Here is a 24,593-nt window from a genome sequence, read left to right as displayed (position 1 = left end):
ACCTTCAGTGCTGACAAATATATACAGCCAAAGGAAGAGAAATCACAGAATCTCAGAATCACACAATGGCCAGGGTTGGAAGGGACCTCAAGGATCATGAATCTCCAAATCCCCTGCCATAGGCAGGGCCACCAACCTCCCCATTTAATACCAGACCAGGCTGCCCAGGGCCCCATCCAATCTGGTCTTGAACACCTCCAGGGATGGAGCATCCACAGCCTCTCTGGGCAGCCTGTTCCAGCACCTCACCACTCTCTCTGTAAAGAACTTCCTCCTGACATCCAACCTAAATCTTCCCTCCATCAACTTAAAACCATTTCCCCTTGTCCTGTTGTTATCTACCCTTTCAAAGTGTTGACTCCCCTCCTGTTTATAGGCTCTCTTTAGGTACTGAAATGCTGCAATAAGGTCATCCTGCAGCCTTCTCTTCTCCAGGCTGAACAAGCCCAGCTCCCTCAGCCTGTCCTCACAGGGGAGGTGTTCCAGTCCCCTGATCATCTTTGTGGCCCTTCTCTGGACCCTCTCCACCAGCTCTCTGTCTTTGTTGTACTGGGGTCTCCAGACCTGGACGCAGTACTCCAGGGCCTCACAAGAGCAGAATAGAGGGGGACAATCACCTCCCTGTCCCTGCTGGCCACCCCTCTTCTGATGAAGCCCAGGATACCATTTGCTTTCCAAGGAGCAAGAGCACACTGCTGGCTCATGGCTGGAAGACACTGGGATGTCTGAAGATGATCCAAGAGGCTTATATGAATATGATATCAAAGAGGAAAATAAATATCATTCAAAGAAGCAAGAAAAGTGGGAGAAGAGTTACCTAGAAAAATCATTTAGGAGTTTGGTTTAGAATGGAGTGATTTCTCTTAGACTTTGTTGAGACCAACATCAGACGGTAGCAATTGAGTCTCCTTCCAAGTGGATTAACCAAACTATATCTCATTTTATTACTGTATTTATAAAAGGAAGGAGAAAAAAAACAAAAAAAAAGAACGCACAAGGTTTCAGACTTCTACGTCTTCCCTTATCTCAGGGAAAAGAGCCTATTTAGTTGTTTTGAACAAGATTTCCTATTTTGTTAACCACATCTATTGCGGCACAAGTTTTTCACCATGAAATGCCTCTGGCTAACGATAGCAAGTGTGTTTAGGAGTGGGGACAGTGTCAAAGGCTTTAGGAGGACAAAAAATCAAATTTATTAAGAAGAAATTTCCCACTGCATAAATGGAGAAAAAATGAAGTCATTGACATACCTTAAAATAAACATCAGCTGTACATCTCCCTGGTCAGTTAGATATCTCAGAAAGATAGATGACATCAAGCACTTTTTCATTGCTTTATGTATGTGAGTTAGGGTTCTGGTTTTCATCTTCTGCACTGATTTGTAATAAGGAAATTAAAAAAATGAGTTCATCAGATAATTATAGTTATTCTAAATTGTTGCATCGTTTATAAATAGTAAGTGTGATTGTAATACATGTGACTGTAATGTAAAGCAAAGGGAAAAGTTAGTTATTCTTTGTTAGGAAACATATTAAGTAGAACTCCATTCAAATTAACTTATTGTTTAACTACTTGTCATCCATTCACCTCATCTAACAACAGAATCAGGACAGAAACAGCTTGCATTTTCTGGCAGCACTTCAAGCAAATTAAAACAAAACTTTGCATCACTCCCAGATGCAGCAAGATCCAAGGCAGTCCTATTGGATCACCCAACAGTTCTCAAAGAAACCTGATGCACTTCCTATTCCCTGATTAATTACTTCCATCTCTGCACACATACAAAAAATTATGAGCCTGCTACCATACCCAAGTTAAAAGATCATCCACACCGTCTTCTCTCATGTTATGAAAAAAATGTCTCCAGACAGAGTGGCATCTTCCCAGGAGACCAATCCAATCAGCACCTAATGCTGCTGTTCCTGAGTTCCTCTGTACCACACCTCAGTGTGCTGTCTTCTAGAAATAAACAGCACACATAATCTTTCTTAGTCAATCTTTCTTAGAGCTTCACTACTGGATTACTAGAGCTCCATTACTCCTCTGTGCCGGTTGTCCAGGCAAGGTGTTGGAGTCCCCATCCTTGGATGTATTTAAGAAATGCGTGTATATGGCATGAAGGAGTGGTTAGCAACGGGACTTAGTAGATTGGACTGATGGTTGGACTGCTAATAATCCTGAAGGTGTTTCCCAGCCTAGATCACTCTATGACCTATGATGATGCTATGACTCCATGTCTCTGGCCAGCAGCCAAATGCCAAGGCCCAGTCTGCTGACAACCTGCTCACTGCATGGGCAGAGTATAGGAAAGAGAAGAGAGAGACTCACAGCTGTGCAGTCATTGTTCTGTAACAGTCAAGCACTGCTGTGCTATCAACAACCAAAGGCCAGCACCACGTGGGCCACAAAGAAGATAAGTACCTCCATCATGGCCAGACCCAGTAAATTAAGGAAAATAACTTAGGTTAAAAGTTAGGTGCCTTCAAGGGGTGCTGAATTGGCAGCCACAAATCTGGCCTTGCTAAGCCAGCTTCTTGCTGCAAATAACGGATGCTTTTCTACAGAGTTAGAAAGTAAAGACAGTGGGTCCCCTGTTTTTTCCAAATAACAGTGTTAGCTTTCCTATCTCTGGAATGTGAAACCACAAAATATCAAGGAAGTAGCGGTTTGGTGGACAGAGTTGTAGCCAATGAGACGACGAACTAGAGCCAGCTAGGTGTTTTCCAACCTGATCCAGGTCAAAGAAAAATAAGACGACAGCCTTCATCAGAAAGACCATCAAATAAGCACCAAGAGATACACGTGTAAAAAAACTGAGACTTGGGTAGTGGGGGAGGGGGGAGTGGGGGAGGGATGTCAGTCATTCTGGGACTCATTCTAATAACCCAACCTTTTCTTGGACATCTAATGTATATGTAAGCAGCTTGCTCTTTAAGTATGTGCCTTTCTTGCCCTCCAGTATGCAGGCTAGGTGGAAATATCCTCTCCACATCTGGTGTGTGCACACTGCTGATTAAACATACCTGCTTTATAACTATTCTGTGGTTATAGAGTTTGTTTCCGCATGTCACCAGTACTGACAGGAAAATCAGTGTGCAAAGGTAGCTACGATCCCACAGTTAACTGCCTGGCCCTACCCAAATTAGGATCATTTTGTCCAGAGAATACTACATACCACAGCTAGAAACACCACAATGGAAGTGGAACAATGCAGTGACGGTCCACACAAAATTTTTATGGGCAGAGCACCACCATCCTATTTACTCTGGGAGGAGACTGATTAATACAAACAAATATTGAAATCCCGCTGTTGCCCAGTCCTAAAACAAAACTGTTTCTGGACGAAGGATGGAATTCCAGGAACACCTACAGGCTTGGCAAAGATCACAGATCTGAAATATAACTGAAGGGTCACATGCCTGAATTCTGTTGTCTAGAGTTAGAAGAGTTTAATCCATAGAACTGCCTACAGAAGTTTCTGCAAATTATTGCAACAACCATCTGTGTAGCATACCTTGTATTCATAAGTTTAGTTTTTTTCTGCTCAGGACTTTCTGTGAGTGAACAAATACTTGCTTACATAAAACAGATTCAAATTCAATCATCATCGCATGACTCTGCCTACTCATCCAACTAATTCCAGGCTTTTCGGGCAGATATTCAACTACTTAATCTAACATGGGTGGTTTGTATCAGCACCCAAAGCTAGATTCAGTTTGGCACAAGCAAATGTAGTTTAGCGTAAGCAGACTGGATGCAGAAAACATCTTTCTGTGACACTCTAAAATGTTGCTTAAATTAGTATCAAGCATACTCACTTTTTCTTTTCACTTCTTTTTCCTTCTTCTCTTTTTTTTTAACAACTGCAATTTTCAAAGTTAAACAGAGTTTGGAGGGCTTTTTACCTTCCTAAAGAAGCTTGAGGATTCACGTGGATTTATAAAATTGCATCTTTTGCCTCTTCCTTTTCTGGCTCATATGTGGATTTGTAATGCATTATAGAAATTTTTTACAAAAATAGTTATTTAGCAAGCATTTTATTCAAGAGAATCATATGCTTTAAAGCCAAATAGTAATTGGGATTCTCTGATTAAACAGTAAGCAAAAACCTGACAAATCATTTATAGTTAACATGTTTAAATTAAATGCTTTAATTACGTACTTGGAGTGGGCAACAGAAGACTAACATTTAAGAAAAATTCCCAGGCAACTTGGGAATTTGTGTAAAAGTAGCAACATAAGTTCTACCTCATTAGATACAAGTATTTTTCCCCTTGATAGTATTCCATACTTACTACAATCAATAAATCAAATTAAAGCAGGGGCACAGAATTATGTCAGGCAATGCTGTGCATTTCAATAATGTGCTGACTTCCATGCATTAAGTAGCCCTTACTGAATATATTCTCAGGTGGGAATACTATGGCTCAGCCACTCCAGAAGCAGAAGTAAAGGTGAGAAGACCTAACCAAAACCAGATCAGGGACTAAAAGGGATCAAGTCTTCCACTTCTTCCTTCATTCGGGATGTATTTCTAACAAGGTATTTTTTTTGTATAGTTTTGTTTTCAGTACCAATGCTTAGTGTATGTACCCAATACAGCTGTAAAGAGCAGGTCAGGAAAGGATGAGTCTAGACAACTCTTACTTTTTCTCACTCTGGAACAAAATAGCCTAGAGACAATGGTGAATGACAGAACTGTTCTTCCTAAAGCCCTTCTAAGCTAAGAAATTCTGCTCATGTAACCTTTCAGATGTGCACAAAAGACAATAGCATAGTGGCAAAATGCATTGGTTTGGCTTCTAAACTTGTGACATTGGTGTGTCTCATGTCACACTACTGAGTGACTTCTCTGTTGAATTTATACATGGTATTTTCAAAACCTGAAGCTCAGATCTGAAATTTGAAAACTGCTTGTTACACCTGCCTTCTTCTTGGCTAGAAACTTACTATGACTAACGTCCACAAAATCTCCATCTGAGGTACTGGAAGTTCTGCTTCAAATTTTGCTGCTGAACTGTTTAAAGTTTGGGGATATAAATGATCCTCAATAATCACAGCACTTCTTAATTCCACTGTTCCCAGAGTCTTTTTAATCAAACCACACAATGCCTGATCTTCACCATTATTAAAATTTTGCAGGATATGAGAGGAAAATACCTCTTCTGTGACATAAAGTTTTTCAATAGCAGAAAAAAAAACTTAGAAAAAAGATATTTTCAACATATTATTCAAATTTCTACCAGGACTTACATAGAAAGCAATTAGTTTTAATCTCCATTCAATTTACAGAATGCCTCCACAGAAGCTTTTAGCACAAAGCTAAGACTCTAGTAAGCACAGTGTGAAGAAGATGAAACTTGGCTAATATTATCCACAAAGAGATAGCAGAACTGCAATTCCCATGTGGTTTTGATTAAAAAGCATTATGGTCACAATGTTCAAAACTGCCCTAAAATTGCTCCTTGGTTTTACATCAGCCATGGCTGCATGAAAGCAAACTTTCTCACGCAGTCACTTGAAACACAGACAGCAAAATCCAATCCAAAGGGACATAATTACAATGAAAAGGAATAGATACAGACCTGGAAAACAAAATGAAGAGATTAAAAACTATTTTAATTAATCTCTGGAATTAAAATATTGCATTAAATGCTAATACTTTTTATCAGAGCTATTCACAGAACTGCAGTTTAGAAATCCCCTTCCCCCTCCTCTTTTTTATAATACTTGCTTTAATGTAAATTACCTCTCTGAACATTAGTCAAAATTAGACTGATTTAGCAAAGCCTACTCAAAATGTGTGTTTGTTGCTCTCTTTGACGAGCAGACATTAAGAGAGTTGAGAAGGGGCCACTTCACAATGAATGAACAATAACATGCTTCATAAGCCATTACTATCAGCATGCATTCCCAAAACCCTATTCCCTACTTTCAAACAGATGGAAGCAGCATGCAGTATACCTATTTAAATGTGTTTCAAAAACCCTACAGCCACTTCAGCCATAAAGCAGCTGCTTTGGTGAATCGCAAAGGTTTTGAAGCACACTGCTCACACACAGAAAAGTACAAGCCCAGCTCTGGATTTAGCAGAAAAGAATCACTGATATTACTTCAGAAGCATTTCAGTTATGTGAGTGTCACCATTCTAGCATCTTTCTAATTGCAACTACTTCCGTTATGCATTCTCTACAAGCCCATGCTGCTTTCCACCCACACAGCCTGTGGAGTAAATACGCCTTACCACCAAACTTCACAAGGCCATCTTACCAGATGTGAAAGTGTAGGCATGTATGTTGAGTCTGAAGTCACTATTGTATGTGTCTACACTTTCAATGTCAAGGCTGCAGTCATCTTCAGAAAAATCGCTTGCACTCCATCAGTTTTTCTCTATCTGCCATTTTGGACAACACTCAGTAAGAAACCACATTTTAATGCTGTTCACATAATAAGCTTAATGATGACTATACAAATTAAATGAAGTTCTTATACTCTTTGGTTACACTGTCTCTGATATGATAACTGGATAGAAAATAAAGAAAGATCATAGAATGGTAGAATAGCTTGGGTTGGAAAGAAACTCAAGGATTATCAGGCTCCAACCCACCTGCTGCATGTAGGACCTCCAACCTCCACATCTAGTACTAGACCAGGCTGCCCAGGGCCTCATCCAACCCGGCCTTGAACACCTTCTGGGATGGGGCATCCACAGCCTCTCTGGACAAGACAAGGAAGGAGTTTTTCTTATGCAGCAAGCAAAGGAAGTATAGTTGAGACAGTTTGCTTTAACTCTTCTTCTCAATATCCTGATTTGGAAGGTACTTATAAGGATTCCTGGCTCCACACAGCACCACCCAAACCCTGTATCCAAATGATCCTTGAACTGTGGCAGCTCAAGGCCGTGCCCACTGCCCTGTGCAGCCTCTTCCTTCTCCACCCGCTCTCATGAAGAACATTTTCCTGATGTCCAGCGTTATGACTTTAATGAACAAAAGGATGTTTCCTAAACTACTCTGAGGAGCATAGTATGAAACATAATCATTTTTGGCAATACACTCAAGAACATAGGCAGAAGTGAAAATACTTTACTTGTCAAGATCCATAAAAATGCGTAGCTATTTTCAGACATAAAAACTGGTTTCAATCTTCTTTTGTGGAACAAAAGGGGAAAAAATCTAAATCTGTGTGCCTGGAAGAATAGTGTTTTCAGAAGAATAAATTCCATTCTCAAAAAACTGTTCTAGCTGGTTAAAATGAATGGAGATATTATTAAAATTAATATAGACGTCTTATTATGTTGATAGCTTTCAATGTTCATGCCTGAATATAATTCTATTAAAAAAACCAGAGAAGATAAAAAATGAACCTTAACCTGTATTCATGTATATTACCATCAGCGCCATGTTAATCATAACATCCATGCATAGAAATACCATAAGGTATTCCATAAGGTATGTAAGGACTTCTAAGCTGTAGACTCTTCTGGTATCACTTTCTTCCAGTATGTCTTGTTTTCTTTCTTAGTCTGTACCTCCTACACTCTCCTCCTCCCAGGGTATTCTGAGACATTTGATGCAGTATCAGGCATTTCACCAGTGGGAATGAGTGCTGCTGTGGATAGTGAGCTGTGGTATAAAAAATTCAAACTGAGAGACAACCAGCAAGCTGCTCAAGAAACAAGCATGTTAATAATCAGTACTTACCGGAATGAAACAGGATAAATGCCTTACTGCTAGATGGGAACCTGTTATAACATCTATGTACCAAATAACATTTACACAGCTGTGGCCCTTCCCTTTCCCGTATGCCTTGCTGGCCCAGCCAGCTGTGACAGCAGATCGGCAGGGCTTCATGCTCCCTGAACATGTGTATGTGCTGTGTTGGTGCTGCTGGAGTCTGAACAGCCCCAGGTCCAGGTTCACCATGCGACAGTGCCAACAGAGACGGTCCCAAAGGTGGGTATGGTTATGCTTGCCCAAGACTTTATAGGCAAAGAGGAATCTCAGTCCACCCCACCCTCTTGGCCGGTCCACAACTATTTGACTGCATTTTTGGCATGTGGGACTCCAACTCAGACATTACATTCTGTTACCACCTTCAAAAAACTCCTAAAACATGCCATATTCCAGGGCTGTGGGCTGTTACAGCTTGATACAGAGTTTGCTGCTCCCCACCAGCTCCAAGAACAGAGAGAGCAAACAGATTGATGTCTGTCTACATCAAGGACGCACGCCTACCTAAAAGGAGCCTACAAAATGGAGGAGAATCAACTCTTTGAAAGGGTAGATAACAGCAGGACAAGGGGAAATGGTTTTAAGTTGACGGAGGGAAGATTTAGGTTAGATGTCAGGGGGAAGTTCTTTACAGAGAGAGTGATGAGGTGCTGGAACAGGGTGCCCAGAGAGGATGTGGATGCTCCATCCCTGGAGGTGTTCAAGGCCAGATTGGATGGGGCCCTGGGCAGCCTGGTCTAGAATTAAAAGGGAGGTTGGTTTGGCCCTGCCTGTGGCAGGGGGGCTGGAGATTCATGATCCTTGAGGTCCCTTCCAACCCTAGACAGATTCTGTGATTCTGTGAGTGCAGTTCTGAGGCCCCTAACACAAGGACATTGAGCTGTTGGAGCACGTCAAAGGAGCACTTCCCCTATGAGTACAGGCTGAGAGCTGGGGCTCTTCAGCCTCGAGAAGAGAAGACTCTGAGGGGACCTTATAGCGGCCTTCTAGTGCCAGAAGGGGGCCTAAGGGAAAGCTAGGGAGGGACTTTCTATAATGGCAGGTGGCGGCAGGACATGGGGAAATGGTTTTAAACTGGAAGTGTGTAGATTTAGACTAAATATCAAGAAGATATTCTTTGCTGTGAAGGTGGTGAGACACTGGAACAGGCTGACCTGTGAGTCTGTGGATATCCCCTCCCTGGAAGCATTCAGGGCCAGACTGGATGGGACTTCAAGCAACCAGGTCTAGACAGAGGTGTCCCTGCCTATAGCAGCAGGCGTTGGACCTAGATAATCTTAAAGGTCTCTTCCGACTCAAACCATTCTATGAACTTCTGCCAGCTGTTTGTAGAATGCCTCTGTCTCTTTATCCTGGTTATGCAGTCTATAACAGACTCCCATCAGGATGCCCACCTTGTTGGCCCTGCCCCTGATGCTTAGCCACAGAGACTCAATCTTATTACTCCCAGCCCTAAGCTCAACAACACCATAACAGACTTCAACACAGAGAGCCACACCAGCCCTCCTCAAATGAGGCCATCCCATTTGTGCGATGTGTCGTGTGAAGACATCAACAAAAAGCTGGAGAAATTAAACAGATAAGTGGGTAAGCTTGGTGGGTATTTGCAAACTATAGTTACTGGAGGAAGACAGGACATTGTGTATGCACTTTTCCAGAAATAGGACATAAAAAACAGTTTACATGTGACTTGTTCCTTCCCTTCTTTTTGGAAGATGAAAGCAACAGACTCAGAAACACCATTCCATTTAGTTTCCCTGGACATCAAAGGAAATGGGAAACAGTTAATTATTTAAGGCAAAATTCTGGTCCCACTCAGGATCTCCCAGTCTAGGAGAATAACGATGGTAACAGAAAAGAAATTAACATCTGCAACCTTGACAGAACCTAAACTGGCAGTGAGAACCTTGCAGCATGTGTGGTCCAAAATGAACTACCAGCCTCTTGCCCATCACTCTGTCCTGTGGGGTTTTCACCTGGAAATGACTGCAGGTCCACTCCTTCTGTGAGATGTGCAAGACCACACTCCACATTAATGATCTGTTTTCATCTTCTGTCCAAGAGAGCTTCTTCTCCCTTGAAACAGAAGAACAGCAGCATGTTTTCCTACACTGCTGGAAGGCTCTGGTGTTATATCCCATGTTTGGCTTTGAATGGCTGGGGTGGTGGTTGAGGTTGGGTGGCTGGAAGGCTGGAACTGATCTTTCCAGACCTACCCAGAAGTCAAGGCCTACTGCATATCTATGACGACCTTTCCTTGACAAGAAAAATAAGATGAGGTGTGCATAAGACAGGGCTGCATTTGACTCCGAACTGGAAGAAGAGCTGGAAGAGGCAGTCAGCCCTCCTCTCTATATTATACACCACTAGTACCCACAGCGAAAATAGAAAACCTCCATCCAACTGATAAAGGCTAAGCCACAGTCAAAAGCTATTATAAAATTCATGTTACCATCCATGTTACAAAGTAAAGAGGAAGAAAATCTGCCACTGACTACAGAAGAGAAACCTCCACAACCCAGATGAATAAGGACAATGAGGTAACCTGCTTTTGGCTTCCTTTTTTCCCTCCACAAAAACAGAGCTTATTAAAACTAAAGGAAAATTGCTCTCTAATGGCTATTCCAGCCTCTGTCAGTTATGTGTTTTGGGAAACGGGGCAAGATCTCTGTCCTGTATATCTTTGAGATAATAATGGTGTATTTTAGAAAACAGTTTGATGTATACTTGAAAAGCATTGTGTGTCAGTTATCTCATTACAAGATTCTCAGCATGGAAAAATCCAGGTTGTCTGAAACCATCCCGAATTACAAAGAAAGTTCTTGGCATTTAGTTGCTGACACAAGAGATAATTCAGACGTATTATTTAACGGTACCCTGTGGCAAACTTACAGCATTATAAACTGCAGAAAGTGTGGAAGATTTCATCTCTAGGGACCTGTGTTCATTTTAACGGTGAAAAGCACTGTGGGTAGAGTAACACTATGCTGCAGCACACAATGCAAGAAGCATTTTGTTGTAACAGGTTCCACATTTTTTTTCTCCTGTTGGTGAAACATTACATTTAATATTTTGTTTGGTTACTTGGGTTCAGTCACTTATTCCCAAGAAATTCATCTTTTTTTTTTTTTTTTTTCTTTTTTTTTTTTTTTAAACAATCTCCACAACTTACAGTTCTCTCTTCTAACAATTCTCAGATATTTTCAGATCCCTTGCAGAGTGCACTCAAGTTGCTGAACTGGAAAAAAGTTTTTTCTCACCTTTTGTTGCCCAGAAAGAATCCATCAGAATTGGGTAGTCAATAGAAGATGACACTGCAGGACGGGATCATAGTGGGATTACTCATTTTCACAGTAGTGGATTAGCTGTTTTCTTTTTCAACCATACCCTAAGAGCTGAAGCCTTAATGGATCTGGGTGAATTTCAGCTTGCTGTTCTTATTGAGTTTTGTGTCTGGGTTCTTCCCTCTCTGAAGACTGTGTCTGCTAAGCATCCTTGCTTACATTTTTAATAAAGAGAGAACATGTGATAGAAAAGAACAGAAATGCACCACATAGGTATGAGTTTATCTTTAGAAAGTTCTATCAAGGAGACCTTAAACTGACTTTTTTTCAGTGCTTACTACAGACCACTCACCTTAGAACAGCTGACTTTTTGCTTTTCTCCTGCTTATGAAAATATATTTAACATATGCATTCTCTGTTTACCATACATATTTTCATTACCAATGATGCACTAAAAGAACTGCAGTACCCTTCACAAAAGGTTACTGTTGCCAAATGATAAATGGATTTACAGCTGTCTTGTAGAGTGAAAAGAAATGTGACTCCTTTCTGTCAGAAAGTACAAAGAATGGATTGAATTACCCCAGAACCCTAGCCCATAGGCTCAAGCAGTGTTCCAATAATACAATTAGAGGAAGAAGTTTTCTGCTCACTTGGTTTGTAACGATGGACAAATATGCTATGAGTATCTCTAAGGAGAGCAAAAGACAATGTACTAATGTATGGGTTTTTTCTTTTTTCTTTTAAAGAAAAAAAAAACATAGCTAAGGGAGAAATTTCTATTTCTAAAAAAAAAAAAACAAAAAACATTTCTAAGGGAGAAATCCTATTATTTTAAGCCAGAAAATTTTAAAATTAGCTCTTTGGGTTTCTTGCTTACCTTTTCATAGTCTGAAATTAATGGCATTAGTAGAAATTAATTTGGAGTTAATAAATGTTGCTTCCATTACAGATCCTGTTCATTTGGCTCTATTGTACTTCATTCTCTTCTTTCTTTCTCAGTTGTGGTGGGGAGTAACTCTAGTACTGAGGAGCTCAAAGCTTGCAGTAGAAGATATTAAGTGCAACATGTTCACCCCATGAGAAAAAACCACTTAATTGTTTATGTATGAATAACAGCTTCATCAAATTGTACCTATTATTCTATAGGTACGACCCTCCTTCACTGAGCATATGCTACCTTTAATCAAGTGTCCTTTTCATTTACAGCACATTTATATAGCCTTCTTCACCGTTTCAAAATGAGCACTTGGGACAGACTCCTATACTTCTTCATGTCTCTTACAGACCTGTAGCTTACACATACTAACAATCTCAAAGCACATTTCATTTTCTCTGCTGCTATGGAGCAACATTTATTCTATCAATGAAAAGTCACAGTCTAGGAATACAGCAGATGCTCCGTACACTTGCTACTGAGGCAGCTGGACTAAATATGAATATGAGTCACCCAATTTTTTTAAGAACATAGGTACAATAAGTTATAAGAAAAGTAAGGCCAGATAACAAGTAGTATTTCTTCATACCATTTATTTTGCACAGTTGTTTCAGAACCACACTGGAACAACTGTATTTTCTTCAATGCTTTCCATCATTATGCATTTCCAGCTTTGTAAGCTGGTCCTCAAACTTCTGAATGTCTACTTGATGCTTCATTAGGAACTTTCCATTTAAATGAAAAACAGGTATATCATATTTGTATTTATTATACCATGCTGAGTTCTCTGGAAGGGTAATATCCACCTCCTGCAAAATAAACTGTGACAGAAAAGAAATATGTCAGTACATACTAGACAGTGGAAAAGAAAACTGGCTTGTCTTATTACGAAGATTCTTTTTCAGAAATGAAATAAGGTTCACTCCGTGCTTTTGGATTTATTCTTCTATATTGCAAAAAATTGTCCATTTTGTGGCAACAAAATGTATGCAGCCACAGTCCTTAGCTATGCATCTACAAAGCACTCACTCCAGTCCAGACAGGTACTTTTGATCCCCCGTAAAGAACCCCTTCCTTTGAATATTAGCTACAACAAACTGTCAGGCAGTACAGTGCAATCCCTTTCAAATGCTACTATTAACAACTTCTTCTCTGGGCAAAGAACTGTAAGGGACAGTAAAAACTGTCCTTCAATACAGTTGAAACATTTGAAGCCCTATTTACCAAAATACTTCCCAAATGGTATGATCACCTGCACCATAAGAATTGTAAACTCCTGTCAGACAGGAAACAGTATTTACAAGTCCAGTGATTTTAAAAACTTTTGCAATTAAGTGTACGATGGCTTAGTTTGCCAATACTTATTTCAGTTGCATAGTCTCAAAATGTTTTCTGGATAATGAATTTTATGGAAATTTTCAGTCTTCAAGACAATTTCAGTGCTGAAATTGTCTTGAAGAGGTCACCCATGAAAGCATAATGGATGCAAATAAATCCAAGCAATTTTCTTTCTCAAAGAAAGAATCCTCATGAACTACTTTTTCTCTATATAAAATGTGTACAGTATTGCAATACATTACCCTTCTCTTATATGGCTCAAGCACTTCTTTTGCTTCATCACAAAGAGGGCAAGGTTTCTAAAGGGGAAAAATTGAGACCATCATAAAGCACAAAGTAAAACACAAAAATTAGCTGCACTGTAAAGTACAAAACAGGCAGGTGTTATCATTATTGTAAACGTCGTTTTCCTCTCCCATTTCTCTCATGTCTTAAGGCTTTCTAAATTTTTATCCTTGCAGCATGGACAAAAAGAAATTACTCTCGCTTCATCCACAAAAAGCATACATTTGCTGTTATTTTTCTTACAAATTAACATTTTTCAACTGCTATTCTAAAGGTTTAGAAGGTCATAATGTTTTATAGGGCCATAAACACATCCCTTCTTTTGGCTGGCAGCTGGAGGTAAAAGTGTTGCCATCTCCAGTTGGAAACAACTGCCCATAATGTTCTAGTCAGAAGTGGAGCAAGTGAGGGACTCATACAAGTAACTTCTGTTCCACTACAGATCAAGTCACTCGTGTCAGTTCAAATTAACATGACATAGGCTGACAATGTCTGATAGAAATTAAACATGATACCTCCCAACTTGCACAGGTAGGAGGGCAACAAACCTCCAGCTGAGTGAACTGGGAAACAGCTCTGACCTGCAGAGGGGTTCAAGAAAACCTCACCTTTCTGAAAATTCCCTAGACTTACTCTGTAGCTATCAGCTGACTTCATGATGTATCATGACTGTCAGAGCACTGCTCATGTGAAAAAGTGACTCACATGAAGGCATGCTGCTTCAGTATCTGTAGCAGTGGAATTTGGCCTACAATTCATACAGCAAAACATACAGGGGTTCTTCTGTCATGAAACATCACTTACAGCTGGAAAAGACCTACTCCTTCCCACTTATAAATCTGTCTACGGTTTCTTTATATATAGAGTTAATCTGAAGTAGCTTTTTCTTACTTCCCATATGTAAACTCATCTGGATTAAATACTTTCAATTCAGATCCAATCTAAACTGTCTTTCATGCAGAGACATATCTTTCTGCTCTGAAAACCTACACAAGATGATAAACATCAACAGTTCTGGGTTTTTGCTTGTGGCTTTTGGATAGACCAATACTAGAGACCCAAAAGTGCATATCAGATAGAAATGCTCCAGAATCCTGCACATCAATTCTTCACATCACTCCTTCACATTCAGTTCAAAGAGCCAGCCACTTCGCAGCGTTATTATGATATTCTTAGTTTTCCTAGGTTTGTGGTAAGCCTTCTAACAGTCACACAAAAGCATTTAAAAAACTAAGTTAATTTTCAGCAAAGAATACGTTTTTGCTCCTGCTCAGAAGGCAAGTGTTAGTACTAATATGATTGGCACTGGTTTGGAATCAGACAGTGAACTAACTCCACTAACAGTGAAATCTGTTTAAATGGTCTACTTATATTACCATATTTTTTTTCAGTCAATTAGTACAATAGTAGGTCTCTGCCATGAATTTATCCTATTATGTAATAGGGCTGCCAGGTTGAGGCTGTCTCACACAATCTCCCATCTGAAAGGTATCTTACTGCAGCAAGTGGGATTCCTACTGCTGACACAGTAAAAATCCCTACCTAAAGAGACCTGTGCTGTACTATTAGCTGGATCTGTTTGACAGTACACACGCTAGGAAGGAAAGTTTTACTTCTACAGACAATTCTCATTTATGTGGCATACTCTGTCTGCAGTTTGGTATTCATTTTATGCTGAAGCTGAAGGAAGCATGCCTATGTTCCTGCCACCACTTCTTTTGTACTAACATAAACACTCATACAGCTACACAGTAAAACGAGACATGAAAACTGATTTGACTTACAGTAACACTGTAAAAAAATACCTTTTTTTAAAAAAACAAAAACAAAAACCTGGAGCAGTTGTTGCATGAATGCTGTGTTGGCATAAACAAAGCCTCTTAGGAGGAAGACCATTTCGCAATGCTAGCATTTACTAGTTTGATGTGGTCACAGAAGCCATAGCTCTCTCCTGCCTTCTCTTCCTCTTTTCTTTTCATTCTTAAAAATTGGAAGGAGGGAGAAATGCAATTAATAAATATAAACTAAGAGCAGTCATTAGTTTTAAAGCAGTCTGCCTTCTTCTTTGCAACTGACAGTGATATGAGACATGAAAAACATTTTACATTAAAAATACATTCAGCCAAAAAGGACAGTTTAGAGAGCTACTTGAACTCCGCACCCAGAAAATTTTATTTCATACAGTGTTACTAGTTTAAGATTTTGAGACACAATATCGTACAGAGGAGCTTTTTCCAATTATTAATGAGCTTAGCTCCAGATTATTCCCTACCTTATCACATTTGCTTTGTGAATGAATTCATGCTGAATCAGGCAAGCAGAGAAGAAAGCTGTACAGTACCACCCTTCTTAAAGAATGCATTCCACTGATTAAGAAACAAGTGATGAGGACTTTTAAAATCTATTCCTCTGTTACACAGTTTAAATACTCCTTTACAGCTAGGAAGGGAATGAACAAACATTGTTCAGGAAGAGGAAATCATGTGAATCTCACCCAACACCAACAAGTACTACCATACTGATATCAACATTCTCAGTGCTTTGCATTTAACATTATTCTATAGAACCTCAGAAATTACATAATGACATAAATGCAGTTAACTGCAGTGTGCCATTCCATCTGAAAGTGAAAAAGACCTCTGCAGATAAACCAGATTCTTAATAACAATTTGTGGAAGGCAGTAGCTCACAGATGACCATTCTTGCTCATGACACCTGTTTCCTACATGTGCTTAAGAATCCTAACAGCCTGTGCCCCAGACAAAGGTTTATTTCCATTTTATTCCTGTTAGCTTCACAGAGCGAGTAAAGCAAAAGAAAGGGTGATAGCAGACTTTTCTTTTTCCTCGTATACTATCAGTACTACTCTGATACATTTTCAGTCTCAAATATAGCAGTGAAATTAAATGAGTGCTTTGAAGAGCCTATTTTGACCGTTTATGCCTGTCCTGAACAGATTAGGTATGAAAATTTGTTTTTGATGTCTATTTCCAGGATGAAACACTAGCAGTTAGAGAACAATTTTCTACTAGAAAATGGACCACAGTGTCACTGAGATTGAATAGTCCTGAAATCTCCATTTGTTACTTGTAACTACTTGCTTGTGAGAAGGAAGCGCTGTAAAGCCAAGAGTAAAAAAACACCCTAAAAGCAATGACCAAAACTACACAAAAGGTCAAGCCATTTCATCTAGGATTTGTGTATATTGATGCTTTATTCTGAAAACTACTTTTACCTTGGTGAACAGAGTCAATACTGGCTTATTCGCGCGAGCTGAACAGAGTCGTCTTCCCGGTAGACTGGAAGTACTTGCTAGTTGCACTGTTCTGCTCAGAAAACAAAATATCATTGTCCTGCTAAGGCAAAAATAAAACATATGCTTTAATTGTTTTGTGGTATAAATAATGAAATTCAATTTTAAGCTTAATGTGGTTCTTCAGTAACAGTTCTAAAATATACAATCAAACCATTTTCCCAGCACTTTTATGTTCACAGATCAACATTTTAACCAGAAAAACTCTGTGACAGACCAGAAATAGTTTGAAGTAGCTCAAGAATTGCAGCTCCATTAAAAAATATATTTTTCCTTGCTGAAATGTCTCTTTTAAATTCTGTAATACAAACGCTGGCATAAATGCCTAACAGTTTCAACTTGATATATGCTAGTAAGAATTACGTGATATTAACCAAATCAAAGTGCTATGCTTTGAACCTCAGTAATCTTGCTGCAGCGCTTGACATATTCTACTTAAAATTATTCCATCAAGCAACTAATCTGTACCTAATTAGAATATTAAAATAATGCTTCCTGCTGCGAATAAAATGCTGCAGCCAAGACAATTTAACTTTATAAGTAGTTAACAAAAGTATAATAAAAGCATGCATATCACCCTGAATCCTTCCTACAATAGCAAATTAATTTATGAAAGATGCTGATATGTTCTTACTTTCTTTGGGGAAGTTTAAGAAAACTCATAGAAAGTGTTGCTGTTGAAGGGTGGCAAATTGGACTCTTGAAGTCATCAAACTACAGCAAGACTATTAACAACAGTGCTTCCTCCCCAGCTTAATTTTAAGGGATTCTTTGAATGACATTTTGGGACTTGGAGGCAAAGAACAGAAACAAAAGGGAGTCTGCACAGAGAACATCAGCACAGGCAATATTTACCATTGCACTGCGGCAATCAAGTCAGATTACACAAAGTCAAACTGTTCATTTTCCACTCAAGCAGAACTTGCCTAAGGTTCTACTAACTGCAGAGGACCACAAACGTACCATGCAACAGCACAAGTTTAAACTCAAGTATAAACAAATGTAAGAGAAGAAAAGCAGGACTAAGTTGCAACCGATAATCTTGTTTTAGAATGTGCAGTGAAGAAGAATCCAGTGTATGCACTGGACTTCCAAGTATTAATATTACATTGCTCTGCTTTAAGACAGAAGAGTTTAGCCAGCACACCCAACAAGGAAAACAAAATACTGCCACAGAACCGGAACTTAAGACTATTGAACAGCTATGTTTCTAATCAACAACCACAAGAAAAATCAAAGGTGCAACTTGGCACAGCTCCACCTGCTGTATTGTGCTGTCAGAAATATCTGTCTTCCCAGAGGACTCGGGCAAGGGTGATCTGCCACATCTCCAGAACTTTCAATAGAACAAACAAATAAAAAGTATTACCCTCTGAAAATTACAACCCAAATGGGCACATTTCAGATACTAGGAAAGAATTTTATTTTATTTTTTTCCTTGACCACATAGAAAATGTTGTCCAAAATGGAATATTGTGCAGTGAACAGGCCTTGGGGCTTCTTGCTCAGCCTGGAACTAGAAGAGTTCTTCAGCTGTGTGTGCCAAGCTCGGTACCAGCAGGAATGCCAGCTGCAGGCGTAGAGCAGTGCCTGCTGTCACACTTGCTGCCAGTTGTGCCATGGGGCAGCGCTCTTGCTTTACTCAGCTGGGTGGAAAACTCATTGTCCAGAATCTTATGCAGCAAATACAAAATAAACTTCAAACACTTTGAAAAAAATGCAAATCTGGATGATGGCAACTAGCCTCAATCACTTAGAAATATTTAAATCCGCACTAAATAACTGCTCAGAGAGGATGTATTTTTGGCACAGTGAAATGTACTATGTCAGCTTGCACACGTGCAAGATAAAAAAGTCAAAAAACAAATAGTTTGCATTCTGGCAAGATTTTAAATGAATGCTTTTGCTGTCAGCCTAGTAAGCCAAGTTTCGTTCCTTCAAAACAAGGACAATTGTCCCCATACTATTTTGTGAACAGCAGAATGATTAAAACCTAGATATCCACAGATTTATTCCCCCACTTACACGTATGATGTATGTAAAATGACTCTGGTTCTCTCCTCTATCCATGCTCTAAGACCCCTCCATCCCAATCCAAGCTTGGACGACACTGACAAAACACCAACTAAACACAAGTGGATATGCTGCTAGCAACAGTGAGCTTCAGGATCTCACAAGAATAAAAACAACAGTCCAGTGTCTTACTCCCCCAGCAATTTCAAATAACCATAAGCAATGCTGTATTTAGAGTTCAGGAGCAAATCTTCGTTAACCAGTACTACTACTAAAAGAAGAGCCTTGGCAGGAGATCACAGACTTTGGCTGGATGTTTTCATAAACAATCTAAGGACTGTATAATCTTGGTTGCCAAATTCACCCCTGGAAAATGACACTAAGGCCATGCTGTAATGCCAGCTACAGAATGACTCAAAGAACTAATCTGATTTATGAAATGACACCAGTCTCAGCAAAGGCTCCAGATGTGCTCTGCTCCTCCAGCACAAAGCAAGCACCCTGAGACACCTTGCCCACAGGGAGGGCGAGATAGTGTCAGACACCATCATGTTTCCACAGTACAGAAGATGCAGCTTGACTTCTTATGTTTCTGAAGCCTACAGTTGCTGAACAGCATCTGTATGTGGCAGTGGCCAGAACAGCTGCATTCAATCTGCAATAAAGCAAGGTGCTAGCAAAGAGCAACCCAAACTTTACCAAAGTATAACCCATGGTTCTGCTGCTGCAGAAATCTGCACATAAATCGGGGAGGGGGGGGAGGGGGGTTAATAATCTTCTTTTGAGTAAAAAGATTAATGTTTTGGATAAAACCCCAGAGCTGTGGTGGTGCAGGAATCCAGGAGGTTTCTACTGTTGTGTAGGGTTCAGCATAGCTGATACTGATCAGAAGATAGTGAAATTCACCTGAGCAGCATTCAGAGGACCATGCACTCAGCACACGCACACCAACACCACAGCAGCATGGGAGGAGCATGCTCCCACTGCCTGCCCTCACTGAGACGAACATAGCTCCTGAGATGCAGAGACCAGCTTCACAGGTCACTTCCAGCCTGTTTCACCGCTCACAAAAAGCCAGGGAAGTGCCACACAGTGTTCACATCCTGTTTGTATTTGTGTTGGACTTGTCTTCCGTCATGAAAAAATTAAACTGCTAAAAGCAAATATAAAATCTTTCAACATGATTACTCTGCGCTTTTCACTCTCCTGCCTCCGGGCAATTATAAAGACCTGTTTGAGAGACAAAATTAACCCATAAATGTAAAAGGAAAGGATAATTGCAACTTAAAACCTTGCCTTTCTTATACTACAATAGTACACAATAATTTAACTGATTATACTTCTGAGTTCAAACTTGGCCCATGGTGTATTTTGCAAAGCCAAATTGAATTGATTTCCTATCCATATCTTGAGATGCTGGAAAAATAAGATGTGAGACTAAAACTAGCCATTATTTGGACAAGACAATTAGCTGTAAAAACTTTAGCTTAGCATTAGTAGTTGAAAAATAAGTACAGCTGACTTTCTCCCTAACTCTGTACTATCAAGGACACTATATATTCTGAGTCTCAGCTCCAAATCACTGACAGATTCTTGCCATATGTTCCTGGTTGTTTTATACACAAAATTACCTACATATATGGATAAGATTATGCATTGCATACTGTTTTCTTTCTGTGAATGTATATGTAGACCTGAAAATGAAATTACTATGACCAGACAGGCATTTGTCTGTATATACTGCACAATGGTGCACTATTTCATTCTGGAACCTTAGCATGGGTTTGATCATCCCTTTTTCTGTACAGTAACATATCAGCAACAAGAAAACTACTAACTTTGCCTAAAATGGATCCCAGTTCTAAATACCTCCTAGCTGTTTGTCTTAAAGAAACCTTGTAAATTTCTGTTCTGCTGACTTGACTCCCCATTAATTCCTCATTCTAGTGCGACAAAGGAATAGCATAGAAAAGAGAAACAGATGTCAGGTGAAATCCCCAGTGACCAGAAAAAAAGGAAACACCATTCCCATTTTTGAGAAAAGGTGAAATGAAGAAACAGCAGCTTGGTGATCTGTGCTTGGGATGATCACGGAACAGATCCTCCTGGAAGATATATTAAGGCAGATGCAAGATCAGGATCTGAGACAACCAGTATGACTTCACAAAGGGAGATAATGTCTCATCAATCTGGTGGCCTTCTACAATGGAATGATGGCTTCTGCAGAAATTTAGATTAGATCTTAGGAGGAACTTCTTTACTCAGAGGGCGGTGAGGCCCTGGCACAGCTGCCCAGAGAAGCTGTGGTGCCCCATCCCTGGAGGTGCTCAAGGCTAGGTTGGATGGGCCCTGGGCAACTGAGCTGGGGGGGGCAGCTCTGCCTGCCCACAGCACTGGTTGGGGCTGGATGAGCTTTCAGGGCCCTTCCAACACAAAACATTCTGTGATTCAGACGCAGACTGATGGCCAAGTCAGTGGGGGCTTGCATTTTTTTTTATACCTCCTGATTCAAAAGCAGGTATGGTAAGCCAGGAAAAGACGATTACTGGCAGTGGGTTTCAGTTTGCTAATGATCAGGATGACGCGGCACGACAAAACACGGTGACACCGTAAGGCAGCAAGGACTGCATGAGCTGGGCCATGCGGCCCTGTACCGACCGCCTCCATTTGCAAACCGCTCACGGGCGCACCACGTTTTCCCACTACCGCCCGCCCCTTCCCAAATCTGTATACAAACTGAAAGGCGCCCAATGAGCTAACCACCGCGGCCTGCCCCGCTCACTGCCTGCGCCGCGGGTAACACAGCAGCCGCAGGCAGGACTGCCCCGCAACACAAAACCTCCCGCCGCCCCCCTTCTACCCCTGCCAGCTCACCCCGTGCAGGCCGGGGCTACGGACTCCCACCTGGGAGAAGCCGAGGGACGGCCCAGCTCCGCGCTGCGCCCGGGAAGGACGCGCGGCCTCGGCGTGCGCGGCCCTCTGCTGGCGCCCTGCGGGAAGGTACGTTTCCTCTGAAGGTGAACTCAGTCTGAGCAAATAAATGAGAGCAGTGGGCGTAAACTCTCTTCTTTTCCAGTGGTAAATTGAATTTTAGGGAAAATGTCCACTTCCCTATGACTCAAGCAGAAGCCAGGTAGATAAAATAGAATGTTAAAGGTGTGATATGTTGCTTTTTTTTTTTTTAACCTTTGAATATTGAATTCAGGCAGCAGCTGTACTCATAACTGAGTGGAAAATGAGGAAAAAGAGTCAAACACAGAGATTCTTCCTTTTTAGTACTCCTCTCTGTTAACAGCTTGAAGCACTACATGGTATGTTTGCTAGCCATACTGGTGGACAGTGTGAAGTTTTTGGAATACATGAGTAAATCCAAAGGAGATTGGAAATGGGCTCAAAATAACACAGTAAGTTGCAGTAAGAGTAGAAAAGATGCTAACTTAAGGAAGATATCAATCTGACAGTCCCGCAAGGAGGGATCTTTCTCTGCTGAAGTTAATCGTTGCATTCTCGTCTGTAACTATGAGCCTTTTGTCCTTTCCTTTAGATTACATGGCCTAAAGAGAGGGCTTCAGGATCTTTTGAAATTCATCTGCGTATGGAAATTTGCAGTGTTTTAGTTCTCAAGTGAGTTGATTTTCCTTTCTCTGGAAAAGTGTTTTAATAAAAAGCAGCAAGTGTTTGCTGCTGGGAAAGAAGGGCTGTGGGCTTACATTCTTTCTGTTGCTGTATTTCTTTACGTGCCTTGCTTGTGCTTTTGTAGTTACTCCAGGGAGTGGGAGGCATATCTTCTGCAGGTACAATCTGAAGTTTCCCCTGTATGCCTGTGCACTGTGAGGCATATCACTGCAGCGCGAAAGCTGCCAGGAGACTTGCCTTACCCGACCACCATGACATACCTAATTAAGGAGCAGAGTAAACATATGTGCCTGCTGAGGATTAGTCAGTTCCCAGTGACTCGTTTTCAGACCCTATCTTAATCCCTTCAGCTGAACAGGAGTATAATGCTGGCAGCTGTTCATTTTTGTGCCAGGATCAGAAAACCCAGTGTCAGGTTTGGGTGTTCTGCTTTGCTGTAAGACAGGCCTTTCCAGTTTGCCACAAGGCACACAGTGATCTGGCTCTCCCTTGGTCTTCCCAGGGAGTCCTGCCTCTGGTCTGTGCCCAGCTAATGTTTCATGGAGCAGAACTGTGCCTTCAATGCTTACTTCGGAAACCTTAAGTCATGGGTGGAGTGGAAAGGGCTGGACATTTAAATGCTGGGAAGGGATGGAAGGAAGACTCTTTGAGGAGAGGATACTTTCAGCAGAGCCTGGTAGAAAAGCAGGGGTAAGTAAAGAGGAAAATGTGTTCTTGGTTTCGCAGGTATCAGACTGGTTTTATCCTTCTCACTCCAAAAAGGAGGTTAGCCTACTTTGGGGTCTGTATACAGGATTTAAGAACCTGAAGGAGGAGGGCTCACGGTCCCCAGACTGATTAGTTTATTCAAACAGAATTCCTGCTGAAGCCAGGTAGTTCTCCAGTGAGGTCCTGTGGGAATGGAATGTTGTTTCTGCATCTGATATTAAGAAGAGCAATTGGTTTGAAGAAGTAGAACGTAATACATTTGTATTCTGTAACTTATCCTTAGAAATAGTTGATCTAAGAAGTAAAATACTATATATCTTAGTGGCATGTTTTAGAAACATTATTACTGAATTATGTGATTAATTCTTTCTTGCAAAACTGTACTAGTTGTTAAATGTTCCAAACAATGCAAGTATAGTGTGTTAGGGATTAGAAAACATATCATAGAGTTGTTCTGTTAGGATAAGAAACTCCTAGCAAAAGAAGAACAGATTTAGCAAACATCAAAAAAGTTAGGGCCTCTACACAAGGCTGAACTGTCTCACTCCATGAGAAGGTTGGGATGTGACAGGCAGGCACCAAGATACTCCCGTCTTTCTCCTGAGCTTATCTTTGTGGGAAGAAGGACAAGCAGATATCTGCAGAATAATGATCAGGTGTGGAATAAGTTAATTAAATACAGATTTATGCTTATGCAGCAAAAATTTATGTTTGTCCAGTGTTTCCATACTTAGTGAAGCGTTGAGAAGATTGTGAACCTAAAGTACTGAACCAATTAGAAACTAAGAGAGAAAGAGATAAGCGTCGGGGAATAGGAATAAAAGATGTACCGCTGTTTTTGGATGCCCTCTGCTTGCAGGAGGCCCACCATTGCAATCGCGAATAAAATCTGCTCTATCAGAGATACCATTCTAGAAAACTATTTGGATATTTCCAACAATTTGGGGTCTCATCCGGGATAATTATCGCCCCTTGGGGGTTTCCCCCACTGCCCTGGACAGGATAGGTGCACCCCGCTGATTTCAGCGGTCCTGTCTGGGTGGTGAGGTGACTCCTTGGGACAGCTGATAAGAAACCGAGACTGTTACATAAAGGACGGGCTCTGTAAAAGCCAAGGTGCAGGTAGGCACGGGTGTCGGCCATTGCGACCCGGTAACTTCGTGCACGGACCAAGGTAAGGGAATTTAACTCTTGCCTTGGGGGTCGGTTGAGACTCTTGAGTGTGTGTGACTGAGACGCACTTCTAGTGCAAAGTGAGTGCGGAGTCCCAACCTGTGGTTCCGTTATCCCACAAGGGGCCAGCCAGGGACGGACGAAGCGGCTGTGTTGGTGAAAGGAAGAGTCTT

General features: G+C 40.8%; 2 protein-coding genes across 6 annotated transcripts in view; one reads left to right on the top strand and one right to left on the bottom strand.

The window, feature by feature from the left end:
* Positions 1 to 12,527: 12,527 nt before the first annotated feature.
* On the bottom strand, positions 12,528 to 21,935 carry CZH5orf63 (chromosome Z C5orf63 homolog). 5 transcript variants are annotated; one of them, XM_085213113.1, is made up of 4 exons: positions 21,808 to 21,935; positions 16,813 to 16,930; positions 13,535 to 13,591; positions 12,528 to 12,775 (listed from the first exon to the last, which is right to left on the bottom strand). In XM_085213113.1, the coding sequence occupies exons 2-4, from the start codon at positions 16,924 to 16,926 to the stop codon at positions 12,596 to 12,598; spliced, it is 351 nt and encodes a 116-aa protein (XP_085069239.1). In that variant the 5' UTR covers positions 16,927 to 16,930; positions 21,808 to 21,935; the 3' UTR covers positions 12,528 to 12,595. The 5 variants fall into 5 exon arrangements, with proteins under 5 accessions (XP_085069239.1, XP_085069241.1, XP_010724315.1 ...); XM_085213115.1 differs by having other exon boundaries at positions 16,813 to 16,933; positions 21,808 to 21,929; XM_010726013.4 differs by having other exon boundaries at positions 21,778 to 21,909.
* The window catches only part of MEGF10 (multiple EGF like domains 10), a 126,256-nt gene continuing 123,433 nt past the window's right edge, over positions 21,771 to 24,593 (top strand). Inside the window, exons 1-3 of the mRNA XM_085213112.1 lie at positions 21,771 to 21,903; positions 22,448 to 22,527; positions 23,042 to 23,229. The gene's annotated coding sequence lies outside the window, so the exon portion shown is untranslated. The remainder of the gene's footprint in view (positions 21,904 to 22,447; positions 22,528 to 23,041; positions 23,230 to 24,593) is intronic.

This window comes from Meleagris gallopavo, chromosome Z, assembly GCF_905368555.1.
Source record: "Meleagris gallopavo chromosome Z, MGAL_WU_HG_1.1, whole genome shotgun sequence".
Taxonomy (NCBI): domain Eukaryota; kingdom Metazoa; phylum Chordata; class Aves; order Galliformes; family Phasianidae; genus Meleagris; species Meleagris gallopavo.
Note: the sequence above shows the minus strand (reverse complement) of the source record. Positions and strands in the feature narration are given on the sequence as shown.